This window comes from Opisthocomus hoazin, chromosome 4 (genome assembly GCF_030867145.1).
Source record: "Opisthocomus hoazin isolate bOpiHoa1 chromosome 4, bOpiHoa1.hap1, whole genome shotgun sequence".
Lineage (NCBI taxonomy): Eukaryota > Metazoa > Chordata > Aves > Opisthocomiformes > Opisthocomidae > Opisthocomus > Opisthocomus hoazin.
The window spans coordinates 39,092,113-39,119,081 of NC_134417.1; the positions used below are offsets into that span (position 1 = coordinate 39,092,113).

The window sequence follows — 26,969 nt, forward strand, 5'->3', positions numbered from 1 at the left end:
AAACTGTGAGCTTCCCATCCTAAATAATAAAACAGTTGATCACAAAGTCATTAGAAGCCCTATAAAAGCTACAGATTCTACTGAAGATTCATTGATCTTTTTTTACAGCACAGCCATTTGCTGTTTCAGCTGAAGTTTCTACCTAAAATGAATCCGCATTTATGTCCTTTAATATCTTGTCTGTGCTACAGTTTTAGACTATTTCACAGCAGTCTGCAGAGACTAAAGAGATCTTATCAGCCTCTTGCCTATTTGAAGCATGATCCTTGGGGAGCACGCCTAGAAACTGAAGGGGCTGCTTGCCTGGAAAGAAATAGTCCATGAAGGAAAACTGTTCCTGTTATAATTTCTTCATGCCCTGTGTCTTTATTATGTTGCACATGAGTGAGGGGATGTTTTATGTCATTCATTTATAATTTCTTTTGTTGTTTGTTTTGTACTTTTGGTGTCCCAAGCTCTTTCAAACAATTTACAAAAGATGAGCAGTGTGTAAAAACTATTTCAATTTGCAGTGAGTTTGGTTCTGGTTCAAATCAAAAGAAAGACTGGACTGCTGTGTCACTGTCAGTCAAAGGAGATTAGCACTTGGCATTACTATGGCCTGATGTAGTGGGAGCCAGATGAAATAATAAGGATAAAATGTGCTTTACATGGAGAGCATGTGGTAGCACAATGGATGTACAAAACCAAAAATTGTTTACTCTGACATCCCAAAATTATGCAAATGGAAACTGTACAACACTCTGTAATGTGTGTGGTGATAGATCAGATAACCCCTTTAAACCACATCACATCAAAGCTTTGACCGTGTCTTAAAAAGTGGCAGCAATGGAAATGTTTTCCTCCAGCATTAAACATCAGGCAATGTCTAGAACAAAGAAAAATAGGACTATCCTTGAGATATAGTGACTATCAGGAATTATATGTCATGGTGTTGGTCCGCGGTGCAAACGACTTACTCGGATCCATGCTAAATATCCCCTTGTTGTCTGTCAGTGAAGCAGCATTACCAACAACCTGCATGCAGACCGCACGCAGCAGATTTGGCTGCTCTCTAAGAGAAATGGCAGCCAAGAAAGTTAGCATTTTGCCATCTACCGTCCTCAGTGAATCTCTCAAGGAAGGAGAAGTCCTGATGACATATTCATTGCCTCAGGATAGGTACAAACACAACGTGCAAGCAAAGGTGTGGTGTTTCTTTGTATAAATAACTTCATAGTGTGGTAGTGATGGATAGCTCCAAGATCCCTAGAGAAAACATTATTCACTTCTCTTTAGATGTTATGCCATGGAAAAAACGACACTGAAATTACAGGAGGTTAGGACAGTGAAAAATAATCTGGGAACCTTTATACGATATCAGCTATGAGTTTCTGGATAAGTGTTTGCTGTGTGCTGCTATGAAAATGAAAACATAGCTCCCGTGGTCAATTTTTATCAGTTAATGGCTATACGCATTTTGCAGTTATCCTGGACAGATGCCAGCTGCAAACATTTGAGATCAGATTTTAACAACTTTATTCAAGTGAATTTTAAGAAGTCCTCAAAAATGGCACCCAAGTCTGGTCCAGCCAACTGCAGAATTTCAGGTTGGATTCTACAACCTTTATTCACACAGAGCACTATTCAGCTGCGCTTGACCCAACAAATTCTTTTGTCTAATACAAAGAACTGTGTAATGACTCCTGTATGTAGCCTGAATGGATCCTCTGGAACCAAACAGAAAAATTTAGTCACTTTCAAATGAGGTACTAAGTATGTTTCTTGGCAGTGACAAGTCTGAATAATCATTGTGCCTGATTATTTTATATTATGTTTTTTAATAACCGTATTGCCTTCCATTCTGCCAAACTTTAGAACGTTTTCGACAGCTGGAAGTACTTGACCACGTAACCAGCGCCCTCTCGTCTTTGCTAACCGACGTCAACACCCAACAGACCAAAGCACAGGAAACCAGTGGGGATGACACCAGTCTCCTGGATGCCGCGAAGAACAAACTTGCAGTCACACAAGCGAAGAGAAGAATAGGTCAGCTCCTGAAAAGGGCTTCTCGGCAGACAACGCTGCTGAGACAGGGCTCGCTGGCACCTGGCGAAGCCATCCTGCCCAGCACAAAAGTGCAACCCTGTTCTTGTGCAGATATTGCTGAGAGAGGAACAGTCCAGGGGGTCTTTTCTGCACATGTTGCATTGGGCTGTCTGACCCAGGAGCAAACCCCCAGAGACAAAGGTGCCTCAGCGTATCCCACGTTCCAGTGTTCACCTACTCCGTCAGGGAAAGCCTGGGCTTCATGGCACCTAGTTGCAAAACAGCCCCACTCTTCTCCTGCGTGTGAGATGCCTGCCAAAGACAACCCAAGAAAGGAGCCACCTTTGCTTGTGGCCCACATGCTCAAAGAAGTGGCCGACCTAAACTGCAAGCTGCCATGCTCATTCGAAATGGAAGAGGTGAGGTGGATTTTTGTGTGTTGTGCTAGCAATGTATCTCCTTCTTCAGGATGGAAGCTAGAGTAAATTACTTCAAAAAACACCATGCAGCAGCATTATGGAGAAAAACAGTAGGATTTACACTACTCTTGGGCTTGTGATTATTTTAAATTGTCTTTGTGTTAAGATACTGTCAAAGAAGTTGGCACTGAAGTTACTGAGGTAGGATTCATTCAACCAGTACGATAGTGTAAGATGCCAATGTGTTTTATGCAATGCTAGGTTTTCATTTTTTTCTAGAAGGAAGTTGCAGGAGCATTAATACAGATGGTAAAGGATATTTTTACAGATCCAGTCATTAACCAGGGTTGGAGGTTTTTTCTATCTTTTTTTTTTTTCCCCTCTAAGCTCATTTTCTGGTGTGCTCTTTCAGAAAGTTGCATCACAAAATTAGCCTTGGTTTTATATTAGTGTTTGAAATATTTTGTCAGTCTGTAAGATCAGCATCCTAAAACCAGAATAACTCAGAACACCAGCTTGTTCTCACCTCCAGTCTGCAAAGTCCATGACACTCAGCTATTTGTATGTTTTAGCAACAGTGGCTTGTCACAGGGGATTCAGCATGAAATAGCAGAGACCAGGATACTTGCCAGTCCCTTTCTTACATCTAGAGTTGTTCTGTGAGCAGCAGTTTTTCTGGCCATACTGCTACAGAAAAAGGGGTATGGTAGGACAATCTCCAATCTGTACGACTGGACTCCACTCAGAGGTCAACAGGAATACTCTTCCCTTTCCAGCCATCCTTCAAGAATGAGGGAAAGGAAGGAGACAAAAAAAATTAGCCTTTCCAGTAAGAATCAAAGAAAGGAGGAGAAATGGGATGGTTGGCAGCCCTTTGAAAATGTATGGAGCATGGGAGTGAGGGAGGGAGGGAAGGAGAAAAGGAAGAAAGGGAGGAAGCAGCGAATGGCTGGAAAAGGAGGGAGCCTTAAAAAAGTTATCTACTTTTTAAAGCTTTGGGAAAGGTCAGGTTAAGGTGGTGGCATTCTTCTCGAGGAAAGGATATTTACCTTTTGAAGTCCCTCCAAAGGTGTATTTTTCTGTGAAAGGTTTGGTGCAGCCTTTGTGTCAGCAGCGCCGACTCAAAAATCAGAGCATGGGCCTGACTATCAGCCTCAGTGGAGAGAAGGTGTCTTTCAGAGATCTCCCGCACAGCAAATTTATACTCCCAAAGCAGCCCATAAGTCTTTGTAAAACACTTAGCATGCTGGACTTGCAGGTCTGTAACTAGAGGCTCACACAAAAGCTAGGACATTGACAGAGCAGTAAATGCAGATGGTCGTAAACTCCCCAGTTTGATGTCTAGGACAATTTGGTGAATGCTGTATGTTCAAATTAGACAAGGTGTATATACTGTTCAACTTCTGAGTATTCTCTACCACATCATTAAATTAAGGCTTTAAGAACTGTGTACTGGCTGAAACCATCAGGCCATCTAAATCATTAGTCTGGCAGTAGCCAGTTGCAGATATATGGGGAATAGAAGAACAGTCACACAGAGTGATCCTTCCCTTGTATTCTTCTAGCCTTTGACAGTGAGGGGCTTAGAGATCTCTTGAGCTGCAGACTACATGGAAGACACACCTAACATGCATGTTCTAGCGTTACTTGTATAGAACAGATTCCCTTTTCCATAAAGATTTTTTCTGAAGCAATTTGTACAGGATCATGACATGATGTTCCCCTTGCTAATATGAAAAAGTGAAACCTTACATACACTCTCTGGCAACAATTTGCTTCCATAAGTTTACATTTCCTTGAGTTTCGTCTACCAAGTCGTATTTTTTTCCTAGAGACGTTTCTCTGAGGCTGTTCAAACAAGATAGTTAGTGTGTTTATGTGTTGGGAACTTTGTGTATTGATTACTTTGAGCAAGGCTTGGAAAGGTTCTGAGACTAGAGTCTACTTTATGACGAGAACAAATATTTTAAAAAAGAGACAACCAAAAAGGAACTATCTGAAAGATTTCATGTTTTCACTTTGAAATGTGCAGAATTCTTGTGGCTTTTATTACCACCACAACCCCCCAGTAAGGTATACACTCACAGTCATTACCGTCAATAACAACTTTTCCTTCTCCCTTCCTTTTATTTTCAGATTCAGAGTTTTGAGGATGAAATTCCTTGTGGAAATGCTCCTGACACTTCTTCAGGTGAGTGTTAAGAAACAGGCAGTTTGCCAGTTTTTAAAATGCAGTTCCCATGTAGCTGCTTCTAAAGCTTATTCTAAAGACACATTTTCCCTCTCTGCTCCCATCACCTCTGGCATTTGGATGCATTATTCTAGACATGGCCGTCTAGATGATACAACTTGACAAATCATAGCGCTATAAAATATACTCAGCTTGTCAGGGAGATGCAATGAGTGCTCATGAAGAGGATACCTCACATGCACAGCTTGGAGTGTGTGGAGTCCCTGTCTGAAGCTTTAAGCGGACCTCTCTATTCTTCCAAGCAACACCAAATCTTTATTCCTTCTTGGTGGATTATTTGACACACTCAAACAACCCCTTATCCACCAACTTTCAGATCCCTAGGAGAGAAGTCAACTAGGAGACTGGAGATAGTGGCTCTGCTGCCACTCTGTACGCAACTCAACCAGGACTGTGCAATCAGGACATTCTGGTGGCAGCATGGCCTCAACCCCATCATCTGAGTCTCCTATATAACATAGACTGTCATCACGTGAGCTGACATGGCATTGAATCATCTGTTAGAAAAGAAGTTGAGGAGTCTATGAAAGGATTAATAGCAAAGCTGTTAGACCAGATGTTATGCTGTCATTTGGGACAATTGGAGTTTGGATCATGAGAAGCGTTTGCTGGCAGAGGCAGTGGTGTTGGAGAAATGGCTGTTCAGCTTCCAGAGCAGGGAGCGCTTAGCCTTAGTCTCTAGTGACCCTTTCCAACTAGTGCTTAGAGGAGGAATGTTAGTTGTTTGTTGTTTGTTTTTTTTTTATAATGGGACAGAAATTTAATGTGAAAGAACTCATAAGTAGCAAGAAGCACAGATAGCAAGGGACAAAGGTGAAAGTTTGTTGAGCCCTCACATTTTGAGGACTACACGTTATCCCTTTCGAGGAGACAGCACAAATAATTAAGCAACCCAAGTTCATGGACAGGTATCTAAAAAAAAAATTGAGATCCATTGGTGCTGGTCATTCACAGATGCCATTGGCTGGAGTGACAGCTGGATTTGTAGGAGTGAAACCATGAGCCTGTTGAAGGATGTGACTGAAGTACCACTGACTTCAGCAAGGCCAGTGCTTTTATCAAAGTGCATGGGGTTTTCTTGGTAAATGCTAAAGCAGAGCGAAGGTAATGGAGTATAGTACGAATTCCTCACTTCTAGAGCGTTTTGGTTTTGCTTTTTTTCCCAAATGATTTGTAAGCATACCTTTGCTGCTTTGCTAGGGTTTTTTAAAACTGTGTATTAGATTGCATACCTGTGGCATTCAGTGGCTCTTGCCACATCTTCTAGCAGGGTTGTATGCGTCCAGTCTGTCAGCGCACAGCTCCAGTGACTTTTGGGGCTTAATGTCAGGCCCTTGTTGCTGTTCGGACTGTACGATTTGTCACCTGAGTTACATGAGGTTACTTTGATGTTGTTTTTCTGATGGATGTCTTGATCTTCAGGAATGAAGGCAAGCCCCCATACCAGTCGTCTTGCTCATACTAGTCATCTGTACAAAGAATAGCAATTTCCCAGGACTGACGCAGTGAAAAAACACCATTTGGACAAACATTCAGTGAGAAACTAAAAAAAGAGAATGTGGACATAACCCAGTGGGGAAAAAATTCAAAACGTAGTAACATAGCCACAAATCCTTTTTTCCTTTCTTTGCCTATCTCTAAACAATGACTGTGCTATTTAATATTGAGGGGCACTAATTAAAGGATTTAACAGGTTGTGTAGGTATGTCAGTCACGATATACAGGGAAAAAAAATGAATGTATGCCCTGAATACTCTTTTAAGACATAGGAATAAGCAGGTATTTAGTAGTAATTTCATGACAGTAAATGCAGAAGGAACTTATTTGTTTTTAATCCTGGTAAGACTGTCATCTAGATCAGTGACCAATGAAAATCACACTAGTAAACTGCACTTCTGTAAGATATGTGCCTTTGCAGAACCATAATACTATTTTAGAGTTTTGTTTAAATTCTAGAATCTCTCTCTCTCTCTTTTTCTTTCTGTGTTTTTTTAATGTCATTGATGCTTGGCCTAAATTTAAAGTGTAGATATCCGGCTTTTGTTTACAGGCTTTTTTCATATTCTTTTTCTTTTTCCCACTGCTCTTAAATGATGTACCCCTCCATACCCATGGGAGTTTTATTGCGACTTCAATTTGCTGTGCATCATGGAAACAGTCTAAAAATTGACGGTTGTGAGCTTAATATTGTTAGTGAATAATATCTAGCTCTTAAGAAGGTTCCTACCAAATTCAGGAGAATGTGGCTCAGACCCATAAGCAGAGGTCCTCCAAGCAGGAGCGAGTGGGAAATAAAGTCCATCAGGAGCCTACACAAGGGAAATTTCAGCTCCCAGGAGACCATGTCTGAAATTAGATTTGGCCTCCGAATTCCCTGGGGCACAAGCTGCCTGTTTTTCCAGGCTCATGCAGTGCCTGATACCATAAGGACCCACTCTCATTTGGTGGTGGGCCCTGCTGGAAAGAGTGTGAGTGATGATGAAGATGTGAGAGCCTGACACGACCCTGCTGAAATGGGAGCTGATCTGAGTGGGAAAGTGCGAGGCGCCCACTATGAGAAGAAATCGAGAGAGAGTAACAGACTGCTTTGCCTAGATGGAGCACATTAGAGACATGTGACTTATGGAAGTACTTGTCCCAGTGGTATTGCCCCTTGGCTCTGTAGCCTGGCCTCAATTTTAGTCCAATTGCTTAATTTTCTAGACTCCCCATGAAAGCCTATTCCCTGGATGCTGTGTGTCTTCTTTATATTTCTCCATAATGTAGATTCTGGCTGTTTAACTGCAGTAGGCTTTATGATAAGGCTTTTTTTCCCTCTCTCTTGGCAGAATGCTGAGACTTAATTTTAAAAGACGCTGAAACCCCCCAGACATCCCTGAATGACTTACAGGGAAAGCAGAGTGTTTTCTAGCTCTGTTTTAAAAAATATTACAATCTTTTTTATTAGGCAATTTTATCATTGTTATAAATAAGTAATTGTACTGGGGAGAAGGGATAATCCTTATTTAATTAAATTCATCTATACTCCCAGGTTGGCAGCAACCAGACATATGTGAGACTAATACCCACAGCCTGCCTGTATGCATGTGCAATTAAAAATTCACTCTACAGTAGCACTGGCAGTTTAGTGTTGCTTTTGGCATTTACAAATTCTTTTATTTTGTGACTTTTTTTTTACCATACACATATGCTGGAGCAGATGTTGCTTATTTGTTGTTTATTCAAATCTGTAGGCTCTGGCAGCTAACTCCATTGTTCTGTAATGAAGCTTTATTCACTGTCCTGTATTAGGGCCCAGCAAATGCATGACAGGCAGAGTTAGCTCTCAGCAGGAACTACAGTTATTGTCCTTACTTATTGGCTGTTTATATTCTAAAGCTCACAGTTGAGAAAGCTGGCTGGGCAGGGTAAGGGGCTGGGGATGCTGTGTGCAGAGGAAAATTACTTGACTCCACTCACTGTATCTCTGCCCTGATGAGATGCAGGCTTGCATGTAAACTCATCTGTTGCAGGGATTTCATATTCAGCACTTGAAAAATAGAGCTGTTCTCCCCCTTCACCCCCTCTTCTGCCGTGATCTCCTCCCCGACCCCTGCTGCTTCTTCCTTTTTCAATTAGCCTTTGTAAAGCACTGGGTTTAACTAAAGGATGTCTCAGTGTTGCTCACCCCCGTTAGCTCAGCACGTGCCTGAAAATTCATTAGCAGCAACATCTATTAGGGAGGCATCGGAAGTCACTGTTATTTCGGTGCACATTGTAGCCACCCGCTCCCCCTTGCTCCTTACTTACTTCCCTCTCCCTCTGTGAGGTGGCCACGCACCCAAAAGGCAGGAATCCCTGCACAGTGCTGACCCAAGCGGACACGCTGCTGCTGGGCGCCTGAGTGCCAGCAGAAAGGCATTAGCCTGCTGGAAAAGCCCTTGGTAGCCCAAGAGGCAATCAATCAGGGAAGTAACCATCTCCATCTGGCTCACTGTGACATGGTAGCTCGCTACCAAAGCGTTTGTGATTCATCTTGTCCCAACGAGTGGTGCCAGGGATCGCATACACCCAGTTTTTGCGGCAGCTGGGAACGTCCTAGCTTCCCCACACGCTGAGCTAACACATTAGCTCCTGTGACTTATCAAGTAGCAATTCTTTCAATTATCTCACCTTCACTCCTCCTACTCACCAACTCCTCTGAAGGTTTGGCACCACGGGAATATTCGCAGAATGCAATTGGTATTTCTTTTAATTGACTAAGTGCCAAGAGGATGAATCCTGTTTATTATCCATTATCCATTGTAACGTCTGCCTGCAGTTGAAGGAGCAATGTCTTCAAACGTGCAAGAAGAAAAGGCACATGTATTTCCTGTGCTTTGCAGAGTGCAGGATTTTCTGTGTACCTTTCTCTAGTTTCACGATTAAGAAGTGAACAGCTATTTCATATTTCCTGCTTGCTGTAGTGCCTACATAACACTCTTTTTCTTCATGTATTACACAGTGACTTCTAGTTATGAGCACAGATTAAAGGCAAGGGAAAGGCAAAGAGACAGCCAAAGGGAAAACTTGCTAAAGCTGCAATCAAAATCAGGAGCTGAACTTAAAAATGTCCTACAACTACTCTTGTGTTGATAACTGTCTGACATTTGTGTTAAACTTTGGCATTGGTTAATGATCACATACAATCTCCAAATATGAGTTCTCCCTTCATAAAACATGATGAATAATAGATCTGTAATAGATACATGACTCTCTGCAACAGTTTTGTCTTCTGCAGGTGACCTGGTGCAAAGGAGTCATCCACCTTCTTTAGCTGCTTTGGTTTGCCTCCATTTGTTTTACGGAACCCATATTTTTCCCACCTTCTGCACATGAAAGTCCAGCTTATTCTTTCCGATTTCTTACATAAGGGACCTGTAAGTGAGAGTAAGAGGAAGCCATGTCATTCCAATGCATTTTGTAACCTGGAGAAGTCTGGAGGAAAAGTCCTGTGGTCCCAGAAAGAAGCAGAGACTGAGAGAAAAGAGCAAAGTGAAAAGCCAAGTTGTGAAATGATGAGTCTTCAAACCTTCCTGTGTCTTTTCCCTGTCCAGAAACATCCTGAGTCATCTGGTTTCCTCAGAGAAGTTGTCCTAGAAAGACAATTTACTTCTGCAGCTCTTGAGAACACCCTAGCTTCTTCGCTTTGCCACATTCCTCATTGACATATCTCACACACATTAATCTGTCTAGAGATGGAGACCCAGGAGGTTGTGACGCCATGTTCAGCAGCAGAAACTGGAAGGGCAGCAAAGAAAGGCAGTCTGACAGACTTTTTAAATGGCTTCTGGGAGGTCGTGCCACCCTCTCATGGTGTCAGGACACTCTGCCTGTAGGCCTCGGATTTAAGCAGAAATTCCAGGAGCTTTGGGGGACTTGTATAATTTTTAGTGAGTACATTCCTAAAAGCCATGGCACATGTAACATTTTGTTGCATATGTGTGTCATATTTTAGGTCCTACTGCAGCAGGCTGATTCATCCTAGTGGGAAAGCATATGCACACACTGCATACTTCAGGCAGATGGTCCAGTGAAAGTTATAAAACCTGCTGCTGTTTAAATCTTAGGGGGTAAAAAAAAAGTCATAGAATACTTCAGGTATCCAGGAGGGCAACCAAATACTATGACAATGAAATACTTAAGCGACATTGGTTTAGATTAACAGTGATAGCCTTTTAAACAAGATAACTGAAGTGAAATCTAGTTGTCCTACAGTTATGCTGAGATCTTGAAAGGTCTTTTCTAATATTTCCTCTACTGCCTTTTCTTCCCACACCCTTAACAGAGCATAGGAGGGTCATAACCTTCCCTGTGCAGTCACAGACCTCCATGTTGATATACTAATTATTCCAGTCGACAGCCTGACCCTTTGAAACTTGCTGCAAAATTCAAAATCCCAACCCCACACCTTTGAGGAAGCTTTGTGAGAATGTACATACTTTTTCTGACAGCACCAACTTTGCCATGGCTGCTGTGAGAGGGTTGATTCACCTCACTGTTGGTGACACCTGAAAGAAGGGGACAAGTGGTGTTATCCTGGGTGTATTTTTGTGCACTAGAGAGGTCTGATTTCTTTATGGATGAGAAACATGATTCCTATTCCGCAGATCTTCTACAGACTTGTCAGCTACTGGCTGACACTTAGCATTGCTCCTTGGGAAAATATCACTGACAAAGACAGGTAAGCTTACTAAGTCTGAAGCTCTTGGATCTCCTGAACAGTTTAATGGCTATTACCATGGAAATAGAGCTATTATAATTGATTCTCTACAAAGTAACACCCAGATAACCAGATACCTGTTCTGGCCTCTCAATTGCTTTGGGCACTGGTGGCCAGGCAGAAGTTGCAGAACCTAGCATAAAACATAGGGGCTTTTCATTCACTTTTCTCAAAGGTCTCTGTACGGGTTGCTGGAAGCCATCCTCCACTTTGTGAGGTGCTCTCAGTTGCAGAGACCCCTATGAGGCTTCCTGAGATCGCTTACTTTTTTACTCATTATCTCTGTGCAGCTGCTGCTGGGAGAAGTTGTGATGTAACATGATCTACAGTGTAGGCTGATGACATTCAGCTCTACCTCTCATTTTCATCAGAAGCAGACACAACCATCACCCGTCTCTCCCGACATTTGGCAGCCGCACGAATCTGAATTAATGACAGTTGGCTGAAGCTCAGTTGAAATAAGATGGAAGTGATGCTGACTCTCAAGGAAAAGGAGGAGGAGGACCTGGCGAAGTTTGAAGCCGTTTCATCAGCTGAGGGAAGATAAAAGACCATTGTCAAAGTGACTGCACTTTCAGGTTTTGACTAGATTCATCACAGCTCCTAGCCACCCAGACTGCAGAAATATCATTTATCACAGAGAACTGCCTACAGTGTTCTCTCTTTTCCTGTCAAATTCAGCTCATAGATTACTCATTTATACTTTTATCATTTCTAGGGCAGTGTGTTCTTGTGTAGGACAGGCAGGAGATGACGGGAAGCTCTGACTCGTGGGCCAGGCAGCCGCCTTGCTCCTGAGCACGTCAGCTTGCAGAGGTGCATCCATCGCTCTCAGTGACAGCATGGGAGTTTCACGATGTCGATCTGTATCACCAAATCTGACATGACCTTTGTCTCCAGCTACTTTAAATACTTTGTGTAGCTCCAGCCAACCTATTAAAGGGGATTTCCAGAGTCACGGACCAGATTGTCTAGAAAGGGATAAAGGTGGAGACTTCTGGATGGTGAACCTCTGTCACCAGAGCCCACAGACATCAGTTCTGACCCTCTCTAGAGAGGCACAGGGTGGTTCACTAGTTCAGGAAATTACAGCCTGTTCAGTGACATACAATGCACAGAACATGCTTCTTTCCTTGCCCATATTCATCTCTGATTTGGGAAGGGAGGAGGGGAAATGAAGATTCAAAAAAAAAAATTGAATCGTCTCATTTTTTTTCAGTGAGTAACTTAACAGACTATTATCAGCTAATTCAGTTCTTCTCCAAAGCTTCCTTCTACACAGGAGCTCAGGACAACCTGTAAGGCATGAAAGAGAGAGCCAACCCACCCACCCACCCACCCGCCAGCCCCAGGCATTTCACAAAGGAGTATATTTATACCTGCTGTCGCAGCGCTGACTGTAGTACGCAGCAGATGTACTGAAGCTAGTTATAAATCAGTAAACGCGTGCGCCAGCTTTAAAGCATGCTAGCATGTAGTGCAGGTCCCACTGGCTGTCTAGCCACAGCGTCGGGGAGCTGACAGTGCACCCTCTCACCCTGCTTTTCAGACAGGTTCCTCAGCCCGGGCGGTGCTCCAGGCTGCTGTGCTCTGCCTGCTGGCTGTGCTCTGTGTCGAGCATGCTAGACATAAGCGTGCTATACACTGAATCTTCAGCCAAAAACTTGGCTGGAACTTGGTGCAGAACTGCTTTTTTCCTCGGGTGTGCTAGAGGAGGGCTGAAGCTGAATGCTCAGACAGCAGACGTAGATCTGGTACCTAGCTATTTCTGTCATGCTCTGGGCCAGGGTGGTTTGCGTCTTTAGTGCTCCGTGACCTGGTTCCTTCATGTGCTTACGGCTGATATCTGGAGAGCATTGAGGCCGATGTCCTCCCAGGGGGAGCTGGGCACCTGGAGCTCGTTGAGGAGCGTGAGGCTGCGCGGGAGGACGAGAAGCACGGTGTGTGCACTCCTGGTGCCCCTGGAGCTACGCACGTGTTTCCCGCTAACGATGGCTGTGACAGCCAGACCCCGTCGATGATGGTGTAGAGAACCGCAAGGCTGAACGTGGAGATGAAGCGAAATGTCGGTAGCTGTCACGCGACATGTGTGCCCGCCACCTTTCATCCCCCCTGGCCCTGTCTCACCTCCTCGGGGTGCAGTACACGTGCACTCGTGTCCCACATGAGGTCGTTGCGGTCGTGGGGGCTGCAGAGCTTTCCCTCCTTGTTCGCAGTGAGTCTGGCTTCACCCCCGGAAAAAGAAAACTACACTTCAAGTCCTTTATATGCCAGCGGTACCCAAAGCGGCAGAGAGAAGAACACTGCAGACTGGGTGAGAGCTGGGGTAACTGGGTTTTGGCAAGCAGAAGGAAATATCTCAGAGGAGCCAGGTCTTGTTCGCCTCGTAAGCTGTTCTGACTGTAGATCGTTCAATTCCATTCATACAGCACCTACCAGCATGGTGGGGCACAATTAATAGTAGAAATTCCTTTATGTAGACCTTTTTTATATATATATATTTTATACATTATTTATATATAAACTTGAATGAAATTTATTTTCACCCAGTCACACTGTGTTAGACAGTTGGCATGAAATTCTTCTTCAAATCGGGAGCAAGGGATAGACACACTTTTTAGCTATACGTGTTTGGGAATAGAATCTTTTGCTGCATCTGGTGCACTTTGGGGTGTACTGTTTGCTTTCAAGTAATATGACTATTCTAATAAGATAGTTTATCTAATTTCTGCTATAACGCCATTGAAAAATAAAATTAGCAAAAGGACAGCCATAAAAAACCCTAGTTTGTGCTGGCCTTTGGAAGCACAGTTTGTGGTTTATGTGCTGCTGCCATCTGGTGATGTTTCTCTCGAAGGACAGCGCAGAACTGAGATGCAGCGGTACGGAAAGGGGTCAGCGCTGCAGCCCTGGTCCAGTGACCAGCAGTTCTGGGCTGATCCCTCTCACAGGCAAGCTGTAGAACTGTGTATTGCGTTTGGCTAGAAAATAAATATAAACTAGACCTTTCTCACCTCAGTTTGCTTGTTCATCACCATTTCTGCAACATGGAAAGTGAATCAGTGTTATAGAAGTTGTGCAAGAAGATTAAAAGAGAGATGGAGAGTAGACTTTTCCTTTGGGATTTCAGTGGCACTAAATGAAATATTTATGTTCACAGTCAACTGTCAGGAATCAGTGCAGTTGCCTATGGGGGAGCTATTTCTTATACTAAGGAAAGAAAGCACAGTGTACTGGGAACAAAGCAGATTTTATGGAACATTACCACAGGATCAAGTTTTGCCACATACTTGGGAACTAATATGGACACATTGTTACTTTTCCCAAAATGCTGAAAGCTGTACAAAATAATTTCTTCTGGTGCACCGAGGTTGAGTGAGCTTCAGAAAGTTCACCCTTCTGGGTAACATCACTAAAAAAAAGGGTTCTTCGAGGCTTATGCAGAATACGTATCTTCAGGGGAGATTTATTAGCTCTTCATGGCCATATAGTAGAGCGTGATTCCTAAAATTGACGGTGCCTATCCTCTCTGAGTAGCAGGAGAGGGGAGTAAGCTGCAGCAGTGCTCCCTTCATAGGACAGGACCACCTGCAACAGTGCCATGCAGCTGATGCATTCCTCTAGCACATAGCCAGTTCTTGCAACGCCATTTTGTGCAATGCCATAGGCAGGGTAGTGTTGTCGAGGATAACATACTGATTTACCAACTTGCGGAGCAGGTAGTGTGAAATGCCTAAATGGGAAGGATCTGGTAATTACTCAAAATGGACCTATTTCTATTTTGTAAGTACTGTTTAAAAATATATTTTTGAAAGTCCTTTTTTGTCATGTAGGACAGAAATTCTTGATTTTTTTGCCTTGTGTGTTGCAAGGTTTTGGAGAATCGGAGCCTTGACATCTTCCACACACTGCTATTAGAGACGTAGTGATGAGCAGCTTTGGTGGACCGAGCACTATTAAGTATTTGATGCCTATGTTTGAGAAGCAAAACACAAAACTTCCAGAATGTAACAAAATACCTGTTCAGCTCTGGCACTTCTGTGGACATGGCGTCACCTTCTTTCACCCCATCTCTTACAGAGTTTGACTATTGTTGAATGGATGTGCTACTTAAGGTCCAATTAGTGAAATATTTGTGTGTCTGTTTAACTCTGGGTGTGGGAATATTATGCATAGACTTAAGCCTTAATCTAATTTCCCTGCTGAACTTAGCCTGAGTGTTTAGGCTGTAATGAAGTTAATGTCTTGAGAGTTTTGTGTGAGCGACTGCAAAATGCCTTTGCTTATACAGTGCTGTGGAAAAGTCTTATTCGAAGTCCTTAAGGTTTCTTTATCTTTCACAAAATATCTGACTAAATTGTGGCTTCTGTGCATTATTTACTCCCATGTATATACCAGATAGTTTTAGAAATATTTATCTATATGATGTCCAGCAACATTTAGATAGCTACAAAAATAGCTAAAATTTGAACAGCATTGCTAGGCTGCAGTTGGCTGTTCTATTTTTCCCGTGACAGAATGAGCAGTCCAGATTTTAATTTGTGAATATAAAATTCAAATTTGCACAAATGTTCTTGCATTTCAAGCTTTTGTGCCTATGCTTCCCCACATACACAATGATGTAGAAATGATGTAGAAAAACAAATTATGTAGAAAAACAAATACTCAAGTACATTCATCAATGTTAATGTGATTCAAAACGCATGCAAAAAATGTGCTGTTATTTACAAGCAGTGCAGTAGCTCTCATGGCATCTTTTGCCGTTTACAAGTATTCTCCAGGCTAGAAACTAGAAAGAGGTTATGTGATTTGCAGCCAAATCCAGAGAAAACCAGCTGCAGGGGCTTCAGAGGAACGCAGAACCGTACTCGAGCACTTGTTTTTTTACTAATTAGGGAATATGCTTTCATTGATGGTGGACCTAGGAGCCTGATAGTTCAGAAAGTTCTTGCACTGATGGTTGCTGAAAATGGAAGCCACTGTATCTGCATGCAAAATAAGGGGAGAGAAAAAGTCTCTTAATGAAATTGGATTGATCAAGTAAAGGGCTGGAAAGCTGGGGGACCTTTGGGATTTGGTAGGCATGTAGTTTTTTATGAGATACAAAATTAAGCAGAAATCTGATTGGTAAGTTCCTCTAACCTGTTTTTATTTAAAATTCAGGCAGAACAGAAATGGGATGCAGGAGCTAAACTCTCCCAGTTCAATTAGCACAGAAAGGCGAAGAGCCAAGGTTTTCCTCACCGAGGTCTTCAGGGGCAATTCTCAGGTTTCCTCTTTCCAGCATAGCCAGATGTATTCTCCACACAGGGCCCAGAGTTGTAATTTTTAGTTCATAGTTGAATACTGGTCTGCGTCTCTAGTTCTTCTCCAAACATACTTTATCCTTCCTCGGTGTGATGCTCTGCATGTATTTGCAGAATCTCCATAGGTTTGGGTGTCTCCACACACTAGGAGAACTGAGGAGAGCTACATGAATAATAGATATTTTGGTTCAGTGGCTGAACCAAATTATTGGGGAAAAATGCAGTTTGGGTAGGCTGTTTTGCTTAATGTTCAGATGATTTAAACCATTTTTTTGTGCCTTTCTTCTTCAAATTGAAAAATGTGGTTGCTTTCAGAAAAGAAAAAAAGCACATTTGAAAAAGAAAGGTGAGAGCATTCTAAAAATGTCAAAATAAACTGTGTAAATTTTAGCTAGCTTGCATCCCTCCTAAACACGATATTCCGTTTGCTAAAAGGCTTTAGTCCATTTAAACATAGGGAATTGTTGCTGTGAAGAAGTAGCGTCTCTAACGTGACCTTGGCCCCTGCTGAAAGGGCTTTAGATGCTAGTCCATTCTGAGACAAACCACCCCCAGCATCCAGGCTGGACATTTTCAGAAATCTGGTAAATGCAGAATTTGTCCTAAGAGACCTAGCAAAGAGCTGCTTTGGACCCCTGCGAAGAGTTTGTCTCCTGGTAGAAACTCAGGTTTTGGGTATCCTCACTGGGTGTTACAGCCTGCCAAGAAAAACTCTACTGTTACGTTTGGCAAGCTATTAACTTTACTGAAAAATTCACAAAGAGGGAAACTCTATTCCTTTTCAAAACAGCATCAGGCATGGTCTAATTTGCAGTCTCACTTAATCCCTATTTGGGACGCTAAGAGGAAATGAAGAGATAGATTGGCCTACTCCTTACCCAAAACACGGTTTCCCCGATATGCAAATACTGCCCTCCATTATGCAAACGTTACTGGGCTGTGTTTTACAGACTTTAAAGCAAACTACAGTTATGTAGGTTGAAACTGAGCTTCCTCAAATGGAAAAGGCTATCACTTTAATCTAGTTTCGGCACAGCCCCAGACTGCAGTGTGACCTGCCTTCCCAACACAGCCTCGCTCCATGTTTCTCCCAGGAGCATGGTATTCAGCTTCAAGTCCTTGCGGGAGCACTTTGACAGTCTCTTCATAGCTTTTTACCTCACCTTGAGTTGGAAGCCCATATTCATTTTTACTAAGTCTGTTTTAAAATTCAGACTTCCACTGAAATCGAGAGAAATTTGATTGGCTTTGAATAAAGTGTTACAGAGTCAGAAAAACATCTCATCTTTTAATAATTGCCTGTCTTCACCTGCCTACCTTCTTCAGGGCCTGGCACACTGGGTAGGATCTTGCAAGTCAGTGTGGGAAGTAATGATTAAATTAGGCATCTGAATGTAGTTGGAAAAGAAGTGCAGCTCAGACCCTCAGAGACCTTGCTTTGTGCTGGCTATATTGGGAATTTAAGCCTTTACTCTAGGGATATTAGTTCATTACACATCTAATATCTAGGCAGGTGCAAATTAGATGCCTAACTCAGATAAAGATGATTCCTTGGTCTGAGGACAGGAAATCATGGTAACAAGCACAGGTGAACCATGTTTAACATAGTTCTCCTACTATACTTTTCTTCTCTTTTGTAAGTTTCTCTTTTGCTAACATAAAAATTGTCAAAATTGGATTTATGCTCAGAATGGCCACTAGGTCCTGTTACATTACCACTTTAAATGTGCAGACAGATAGCCTCTCAGAGTGGCTTGAGCCTTGATTTATGTACACACCTTGTATGTTTAATCAATGAGAGCCATGGTAGCAGAGCACACATCACACCTCCTTCCAGGGCAAGTCCAGGGAGACACGTGGAGGTCTTTCTGTAGCCTGACTGCAGTGATATGAACTCTGTCTGCAGATATTTCATCCAGTCTTGAATGTCTCACCTTGTGCCTAAAGATCAGCCCCAAGTCCACTATCACTGCCTTTGGGTAGCTCCCTAGCTAACACATGAATACAAATGTGGGCGAGAAGGCTGTGTGGTTGCAGTACACAAACACAACTGACTGTTGTTAGAACAGATGCATCGCATTTATTGTAATACATGGGTCAAGCCTGGCTACAGCTACCTGGTTTTGACCAGGTCAGAAGATGAATTCTAACCACACTTACTCTTCCATTGAAAGTTACAGGGTATTTCCCTATGTGTAGTTTCTAGCAGCATGCCAGCAACTTTGGTATCCTGCATGTCTCAGGAGAAAACCAGGCATCTCCTAACACTAGGTAGGCAGATAATATAGTCTTCTGACTCTACAAACTTTAAAGCCTGATAGTTGTTATGATTGTAGGATACAATTGAGTATTTAAGATTCAAATAATTTGATGCTTAAGTTGGTTGGAATTACAGCAGCTGAAACATTTCAGCTTTTCAAAAATTTTTCTAGGCCTTTCTTTCTTTATTTTTATGTATGAAAAACTACAGGCCAGACCGACACACTGGAAGCAACAGCTGGCAGAGACACAAAGGGTAATTGAAACAGCTTTAAAAAAAGTTTTGAGAATCTGTAGAGCAGTCTCCCTGGGGGAGAAGCTGAACCATAGAATCACAGAATATGTCATTTGTGGGAAACTGCAAGGATGAGTTCTGAGACCACCCACAAAACAGGCAATTTTCAACAACTTCACTGCAGATTTTGTAATGTATGAGACAAGAACCACATATTTCTCATCTGAAATAAGAAAGTCACTGACTGACTGGTGTGCTGATGGTGATACCAGGACTGATAATGCAAGTACTTCATTTAAAAACCATAAAATTATATGTGGTTTTGACTTTACAGTTGCTCCCTACAAATAGATTGTGTGATATTCATTAATTGATGCCCAAGGTACATTTAATAAAGCCCATAGTCTGTTATTATGTGAAAATATAATTTATAGACTTTTTGTTTTCCCCAGTTCACACAAATGTGAATTAATAACTCGGGTCTCAGAACTGCTAGGTGTATTGTCATATTTTCATAGGTATAACCAGAAGATAAAAAGCCCCAGGATTCAGTACAGGTTATGTATGCAAGGAACAAGAGAGGAAGTGTATCCATTTTTTGTGTCAGCTGTCTGACAATGAGGGGATAATCTGAGGATGAAGGTTATCTGAAAGTGCAAGTTATCCCAGGGCTGAGAGATATTGGGATGTACAGGATAACCAAGGGTTTACTTTAAAGCATTTATACTTTTAAAGAGCAATGGCTTTTATTCATGAAATCAGCTAGTTAAAGGTGTACCATTTATTTAATTGCAAAAATTGGGGCAAGAATTGTTCTAGCTTGACGTGGCTGCTAGATTAGAAACCTTCTCTGGAGTAAATCTATAATATCTTACGCTTGCCTTTGTGTCTTGCCATGCAACCCTACACCACCTCTGCTTGTTACTGTGATTTTCTGTCCTCAGACCAAAAAACAACAAAGATGATACACGGTGCCTCAAAGTAATCTAGGGAGAGGCTAGGGCAGCTACCTTTCCCTGCAGAAGTCACCTGGTTGACGCCATTGTAACTACTTAGGTACGAAGGAGACTTGGTCTAAGCCAGTTCTAACAATCACAAGCCAATACTCTTAGCAAAGAAAAAGAGGTGGTTGTCTGCTTTACTGGTGATTTACATCATGTATACTACGTGAATATATCAAAATCTGAAATCTGCAGTTGATGATGAGTGGTGATGGTGAATAACTCAATGCTTAGTAACATCAGCAGTAGCACATCTTCTTATTTATTCAGGTTGCAGCAATATTGCAGATTTCTGGTCAAGATAAAGAAAATTTCTACAAATGTACATTTAAAGTGCCCCTGCTTAACTCTGTAGTCATTTTGGCCTGGTACTGTTTTCTGCCTTTCTTTCTAATTTTTCTTCTCCTTTTGTTTTTCCCAGCAGCGGTGATGGTGACAAGGACAAGCAGCTGCCAGTCAGACAGCAGTGGATTCATGGAGGAGATGCCAGAACCTGTAGTTTTACAAGTAAGAAATCAGCTATAGTTGTTAGTAGGTCTATGAAAACGCTGTAACCCAGGCACAAGTAACATTAAAAAAAAAAAACATAATAGAGTCATGAAAGCTTCATGAAAATAAGTTCATCCTCCTAGAAAACCTCAGAAGGTGAGAAGCTTTCTCAGAACTTTGTGCAACTCTTCCACTGTGCTAATGCAAGATTTGTGTATGTCATTAGAGAATAAATATTACAAGAATCTTTGATTCTTCGTTTCACTGGGTAAAGATGTTTAAAAACGTATTTAAAGAAAACAGTGGTGGGCAAATCAGTGTGTTAGAACAAGTACAATACTTCAATTCCTCCTTCCTTTTTTTTTTTTCCTTCTTTTTTTTCCCTTCAGAATACAGCTTTCTCAGGACAGATTAATTTGATTTATGATATCCACAATGAAGAAACAGCTTTATCATGTAGGACATTTCCTATGTTAAATCAAGATTTTCAACAAAAACCAAACGATTGTGCGGCTCGGGACTTTATCACAGCCTGCGAGAGCATTTTGACAGTACCTGGATCAACAAAAGGAGGCTGTGTCCAGGGAGAAGAGACTCATTTGTTGTTGACTATAGAAAATGGAGAATATGAGGCCTGTAATGCTGAACCACAGAGTTTTGTACACGAAATGTTATGTGACATGGACAGGAAGGAGGATAAAACTGGAGGAAAGCAACTGGAAAAAGAGGATTGCATAAAAGAGCATAGCCCTTGTTTTCAGGGTGATACTCAGGATGAAGGAGATCCTAGCTCCTCAGAATTTGATCACTACTTATATTTTAGAACAGGACGCAAAAAGGTGAATGAACTGGTTGATATAAACCCTGCAGTCATCAGTGAGAGGAAAATCAGAGGCGAAGGTGAGAGGAGTCTGACTAAAGCAGATGCTGGAGTTGCATATCATGAAAGTGCCTATGGAGGTCATACAGGACGTGATAAAGGACTGTGGTGGGGGGTGGAAGTGATCAGCAAAGATGGTACCCTGCTTGCAGTGAATGAGGTGACAAACGGGCAGAAGTTCTGCAAAACAGATGGTGATTCCAAAAATACAAGATGCTCCCCCAAAACGGGGCTCCCAGAAACTCCACAGCGGGACTCAACAGCACAAAGTGGGAGCAGTACCACTTCAAGCTGTTCTTCACAAGCATCTCAGAGGCATCCCTCCTGCCTAGCAGAAGGGTCTGGATTAAGATCACATGAAAATCAAGAGACTGGTAGCATAGAGGAGATGCTACGTCCTAACAAATCAGAACAGAGAGACACTGTCCAAAATGATGAAATGTCTTCCGCTCATCTGAGATCTGTTACTGTTCAGATGTCTTCAGGGCTGGAGTTTACTTCAAGGGTGAAGTGCACAGGGCAAAACGCTGCTTTCAGTGAGACCCTTGCTAGGGAACACCCTGTGGACTCCTGTGACGGTGATGCACTCCTACAGTCAGACACAGGGCCTTCGAAGGATGGTGAGAAGAAGACCGCTGAAGCCTCCAGTCAAACTGACATCCATGCCGGGAAACCCAGGTGGTCACCACAGCTTCATCCACCCCACACTCATCTGACAAAATCAGCCTCTCATGACACCGTGCTTTGTGGCAGATACAGGTCTCACTGCTGGGGCGAAGCTGCTGGCGCCAGGGTTGTGCAGGGCAGTCACTGCTGTCACTGCTGCTGCTGCCACGGCTACTGCCCTTGGACCTTCCCTGTGGTTGTCTCTCCCCATCGCCCTCTGGGCTGCTGCTCCAACCATGCCTCCACCAAGCTGCAGCTCTTGAAAACACTGGTGCACCTACAAGACACTACAATGTGTAATCCTGCTCCGGTGAGTAGGTTTCTTCACGTACGTGGGCAGCTGGCACACTTCCAAGCTAAATGCACAAGCTGCCTTTTCCTTTCCTCTCCTGCCATGCTTGCTTCTTTAGGGAGACATGTCTTGGGAATGTAACTGAGGAAATGGATGGGGAAAGAAGCAACCCTTCTGGACAGAAGTGGCAAACCTAGCTGTGTACCTTCAGTTTTGTTGGGCTGCTTCTTTTAGTAACTTATGTACATCGGTTTGGTATCAAAATGGTGACTGAGAAGTGGGTAATAAAGTTTACAGGTCAAATGAAGAGCTGAGAGATGAGAACGAGTTTCAGCGAGTTCCTGTGAATCATCTGAGTTACGGTAATGGAGTAACTTGTCGGACTGCAGAAAATGTAATGTTACATGATTTAGTGTAATTCTCTTTTATTGAGCACTCATTTAGGTTATATTACTTAGTGTTTATTAAAGACTCTGAACACCCAGCTAGATACCATAAGGCAAGCTGCCCTAAATCAAAGTGAACTGCAGCTTCTCAGAGCCTCAAGCCATTTTACCATGGTAGAATAAGAAGCCTGCATCAAACCTAAAGTCCTACTAAGATGGATATTTGCAATAAAAATACCAACAGTAAAAAGTCACCAGGTTTTTTTATTTCTTTGTTCAGAATTGCTGAGTTCCCCAAAGTTGTGAAAGACTCAGAGTGTGTTGGGGAAGAAAGCAGTGAAGGAAGTCAGGAGTGGCTTTTGCATCCTGAGAAAAATGTGGAAGGAGCAGCATACTTGCTGCTGGTTGGCAGGCGTTTCCATTTTTCCTCTCCTCTTTGCTTGTTGTAAGGAGATGAAACTTGAACTGTTAGACAAACTGGGGAAGAAAGTTATTGGATAAAAGATCCAGAAAGTGAAAGTGGTGAGTTTTATGCTGCCACATCACTGAGTATATAAATATGCAATGTCTTGTCTTTGAACAGTATATTGGAAAATATGCCTTTTGTCAGCTACTTTGCTGTTGCCACAAGATGGCAGTGGATCAGTATCTTATGCTGGACTGGGAAGCCTTTTCTTGCTGATTGACTACGATTTTACCACTCTGCTAATGGGGGCTATTAGTGATTTGTCTTCTCTAATCTGTGGACATGGAATGTGAGAAGCACAGACTTGGTACCGTACTGTTATCCAAGGTCTGTTCTTAGGGCTATGGCTCCACACCCAAGTCACTGTGTAAGAAGTGAGTGAATTTACTGGATATTAGCCACTCTGCAGAAATTACAACTATGCCTGTTATGTACTTTGTATTAAAGGCAAGGTAGTTTCTACATCTTTTACTGAGAGAAGCTCGCTCAGGTTACGTCCCATTTATCAAGGGCATACATGGGCAACCACCAACAAAAACCATCACAGAGCAACAGTTGGACAATAAATATACCCTGTTTACACACACTATGTTAAATAAGATCTTGCTTGAGAGTAGTCCTGGAACAGTTAGTCCCCGCTCCATCCTCAATGAGCCTGAACTGTGAATAAATCTGTGTGACCTTGTGCTCTGTAATATGCTCAGAGTCATTGCTGGGGGAGCTGCCTATACCTCATCTGTAAGGGTTGACAGGACTTTTTACCTATGTTGTGCCTCTTGGATCTTTTACATGGTGCTTTCTAGATTTTTGTTAGCCTTGAAGAACCAACTAGAAATTTGTCTGTGGCCCCTTGACTTCTCCCTAGTGACCTGAATGACAGGAGCTTCTCAAGCTCATTTGAGCACAGTTTTTTGATGGCTAGACATCCTCCCTCTGCTCAGATTTGGCAGTGGGTAGAAGAAATCATGATTACTATGTGGGCACTGCTCACGTGCTCCCCACACACTCCCATCTACGAACAAGAAAACTGTCTGAGGACCAAGATCAAAGTTCGGGGTGCAGGACAAATGAGCAATCAGACAATGCTTAATCAGAAGGCGCTCGTAACACACCTGACTGCCTCAGTGAGGTGTGATTGCTGCGCTGACCCACAGCATTAAGAGCACCAGCTGTGCTCCACATGGAGCAGACACTTAGGAGAGCTCACCTTCACTGCAGTCACAGGACTGGCCCTATCAGACCAATATTAGTCTCTGTTTAGCCCTTTCTGGTGCAGTCCCACGGCTCTTGGGGCTAGATTTTTTAATTTACTGCTGTGGGACGGTTTCTCCCTGGGTCACTCATATCAGGAGTGTGCCTGACACAGTAGTTGCATTGAAATGGCAATAGAGAATGAGATTTTTCAAATGCATGGGGAGTATCTCTTGCCTTCTAGCTGAGGATGATCCCCCAGCAGGGAGGACTTCCTCGTATATCAGGCTTTGCTGGGATTTAGGGACACATTCAAGCACGTAAATGTGAAGAGACTATCAAAGGGCATGATTACAGGAATCCAAAGAGATCAGGCATTTATATCCTTTACAAATGTGCTTCTTGTTCCCTATCAGTTAACAGTTGTCAGCAGTGGTGTGCAGGTTTCTACACTGTCTTCCCATGGCTTTACAAGAGACCAAAATCTGCCAAGAAGGGAACATCACAGCCACACACCTGCTTGCACTCACAGCGGTTTCAGTGTAATAAGGGAGGAAGCTTTCAGAATACAGACGGTATTGTCTCCAAAATAATTTGGATGATCCTGTCTGCATTACTGTCCTGAACAAGGTGTGAAAATCAAGGAGAAGTCTTCAATGTGGCTGGAAACTTTGACATTTCAATGTCACTAGTGGGGTTGCTACTGTATTAGTCCTGTGCTACAAAGTAGTAACTTGGAAATCTTCTTATAATTTTTGATGTACCATTCCTGCTCATTCATCTCCCCTGCCTTGAGACTTTCCTGGTACAGGTGGCTACATCAGGGTAGATGTAGATGATCGGTCATACTAGATACTTTCTCTCCGTGAAGACTAATGATCACAGTCATGGCATAGATCCTCTGACCTATTACGGATGTCTGCTATTGGATCAGAACATCTGCTCTGTTGCAGTACTTCCATGTACATCTGTTGCAGTAAACATCTGCATTTGGTTAGATAATTCCAATTCTAGATTTCTAACTGGTAGTAGATGAGAAATTATCAGTGTAACACTTCGCAGAAGCCATCAGGAAAGACACTTATCCTTCTTATAGTTCTTATATATCTTCCCTCTATTCCTCCCTCCTAATTTCTCCTTTTCAAAACAGTTTCTAATTTCCAGTGGACAGTAATTTAACCCATCATTAACCCACAGCAACTCCTCCTGCTCAGATATAATGTCTGATAACAGTGCAGTAACATCAGAATTTGGCACATTGCATCAGATCTTTGATCAAAGGCCTTTTCCTCTTCAGTTGCAAAAATTAAATTCTCGCTGGCTCAAGTAGTGCCAGCACTTAACCCTACATGCTTTAGGAGAAAATGTGACTGGGATGCGAGTGATGCACCCAGAGCAAACTCACTTGAAGTGCCATCTGGACTTTCATGGCAGCTGCTCACAGAGTCCCTGTTGTGCAGGTGAGAGGAGGACCCATGCCATTCAGGCTGCCAGCTTCAAACGCACTCAACGTGGAAGGGCTCAAAACAAAGTAGTAAAGTGGGATGTCTTCTTGCTTTTCTGTGTAGTGTACGCTCCATGAAATAGAAGCAATGAAGAACTCCTGCCAACAGTTCCAGGAGAAGCTGGATGAGATTGAACAGCACCTGACTGAACAGCAGGTGCTGTTTTCCAGTATGATGTCAGATGAAGTAAGGTAATGGCAGCCCAAGATAATTACTTAAATCCAAAACTAGCATCAACAACAGCCTCTGGGCACATGCAACATCTCTGGTCACTTGTGCTATCACAGAACTTCTGGTCAGTGAGGTGTAGCTGTGGGCACCCCACCAGTGGAGGAGAAATGTATTGTGATGTGATTTTTATTGAGAGGGAAGTCCAGCTTCTCTCCACACTGTTCAACCTCTTAAACACAAGCATTTTGAAGGGGAAGACTGCTCCACAGATGCAGGTTAGATTTTTAGCATGCAGGTACTATGTTTTAATAGCCATAGGAACACAGGAACAGATCTCAGTCAGCTGGAGCTCAGTGTCCCAGGTCACTGCTGGGTTCAGGTAATGAGGTGGGAGCAATCTCTGACAAATCAGTCCCTTTAGGCCATTTACCTAGTGCTCATGATTAATAGGGTGATGACAGACAAAAAACTGAACTAGCTCTTCATGGACTCAGCCCAAGTTCACAGGGATTACCAAGAAGTGTCAGGTTCACAAAAAGTTACTAGAGGCTTCCTGTCCTGAGCTGCATGAAAGTAGGGCACTTATGCAGTCTTTGTGCTGGTGACTGCCCAGACTCAAGATGGCCCTGCTACTACAAGGTGTTTAATCTTGCAACTGGGATTATCCACGAAATGAGAGTCAAGCAGACAAGGGCTGTTAATTACTATTTTATAAGGTATCCTGTGATCATGGACAAAAAGAAGACCACAACAGAGGGAGATACAGGCGTTCTGCTGGGGCTGAGGAAGAGTGCTCACTGCTCACTTGAATGTGCTTTCACTGCTGTCCTTACAGGGAGGAAAGCAGACACCTGCAACTCTTACGGCAAGCCGTTCGTCGGGAGGTTGCAGAGCTGGAATTTCGGCTGAATGATCAAGCTTGCCAGGTCAGGAAGGGCATCCTTGCGGTACGTTACACAAGCCACTGCTCTGGATTGTGTGGGGAGAGTTTAAAGTCTGTTCTGCTGTTCAGTGCTCGAAGTGTTAATTCTGAGGAACATCTGAATAAACATTTCAACGCCAAGAATAGGATTTCTGATAGCCGACTTGCAGTTTACATCTTTGACTCTCTTTCTCTTTGACTGCTGCTTGACTTCAGCCACCCACAGAAAGTGCCACTACTTACAGAAGTGACTGTACTCTC

General features: G+C 42.8%; 1 protein-coding gene across 1 annotated transcript in view; it reads left to right on the forward strand.

Moving 5' to 3' along the window:
* Positions 1-26,969, forward strand: part of ITPRID1 (ITPR interacting domain containing 1) — a 43,328-nt gene that overhangs the window by 15,517 nt on the left and 842 nt on the right. The window contains 6 exon segments of the mRNA XM_075417403.1: positions 1,858-2,447; positions 4,584-4,638; positions 20,162-20,247; positions 20,619-22,085; positions 25,679-25,806; positions 26,622-26,733. Of these exon segments, the coding sequence (XP_075273518.1) occupies positions 1,858-2,447; positions 4,584-4,638; positions 20,162-20,247; positions 20,619-22,085; positions 25,679-25,806; positions 26,622-26,733 (2,438 nt within the window).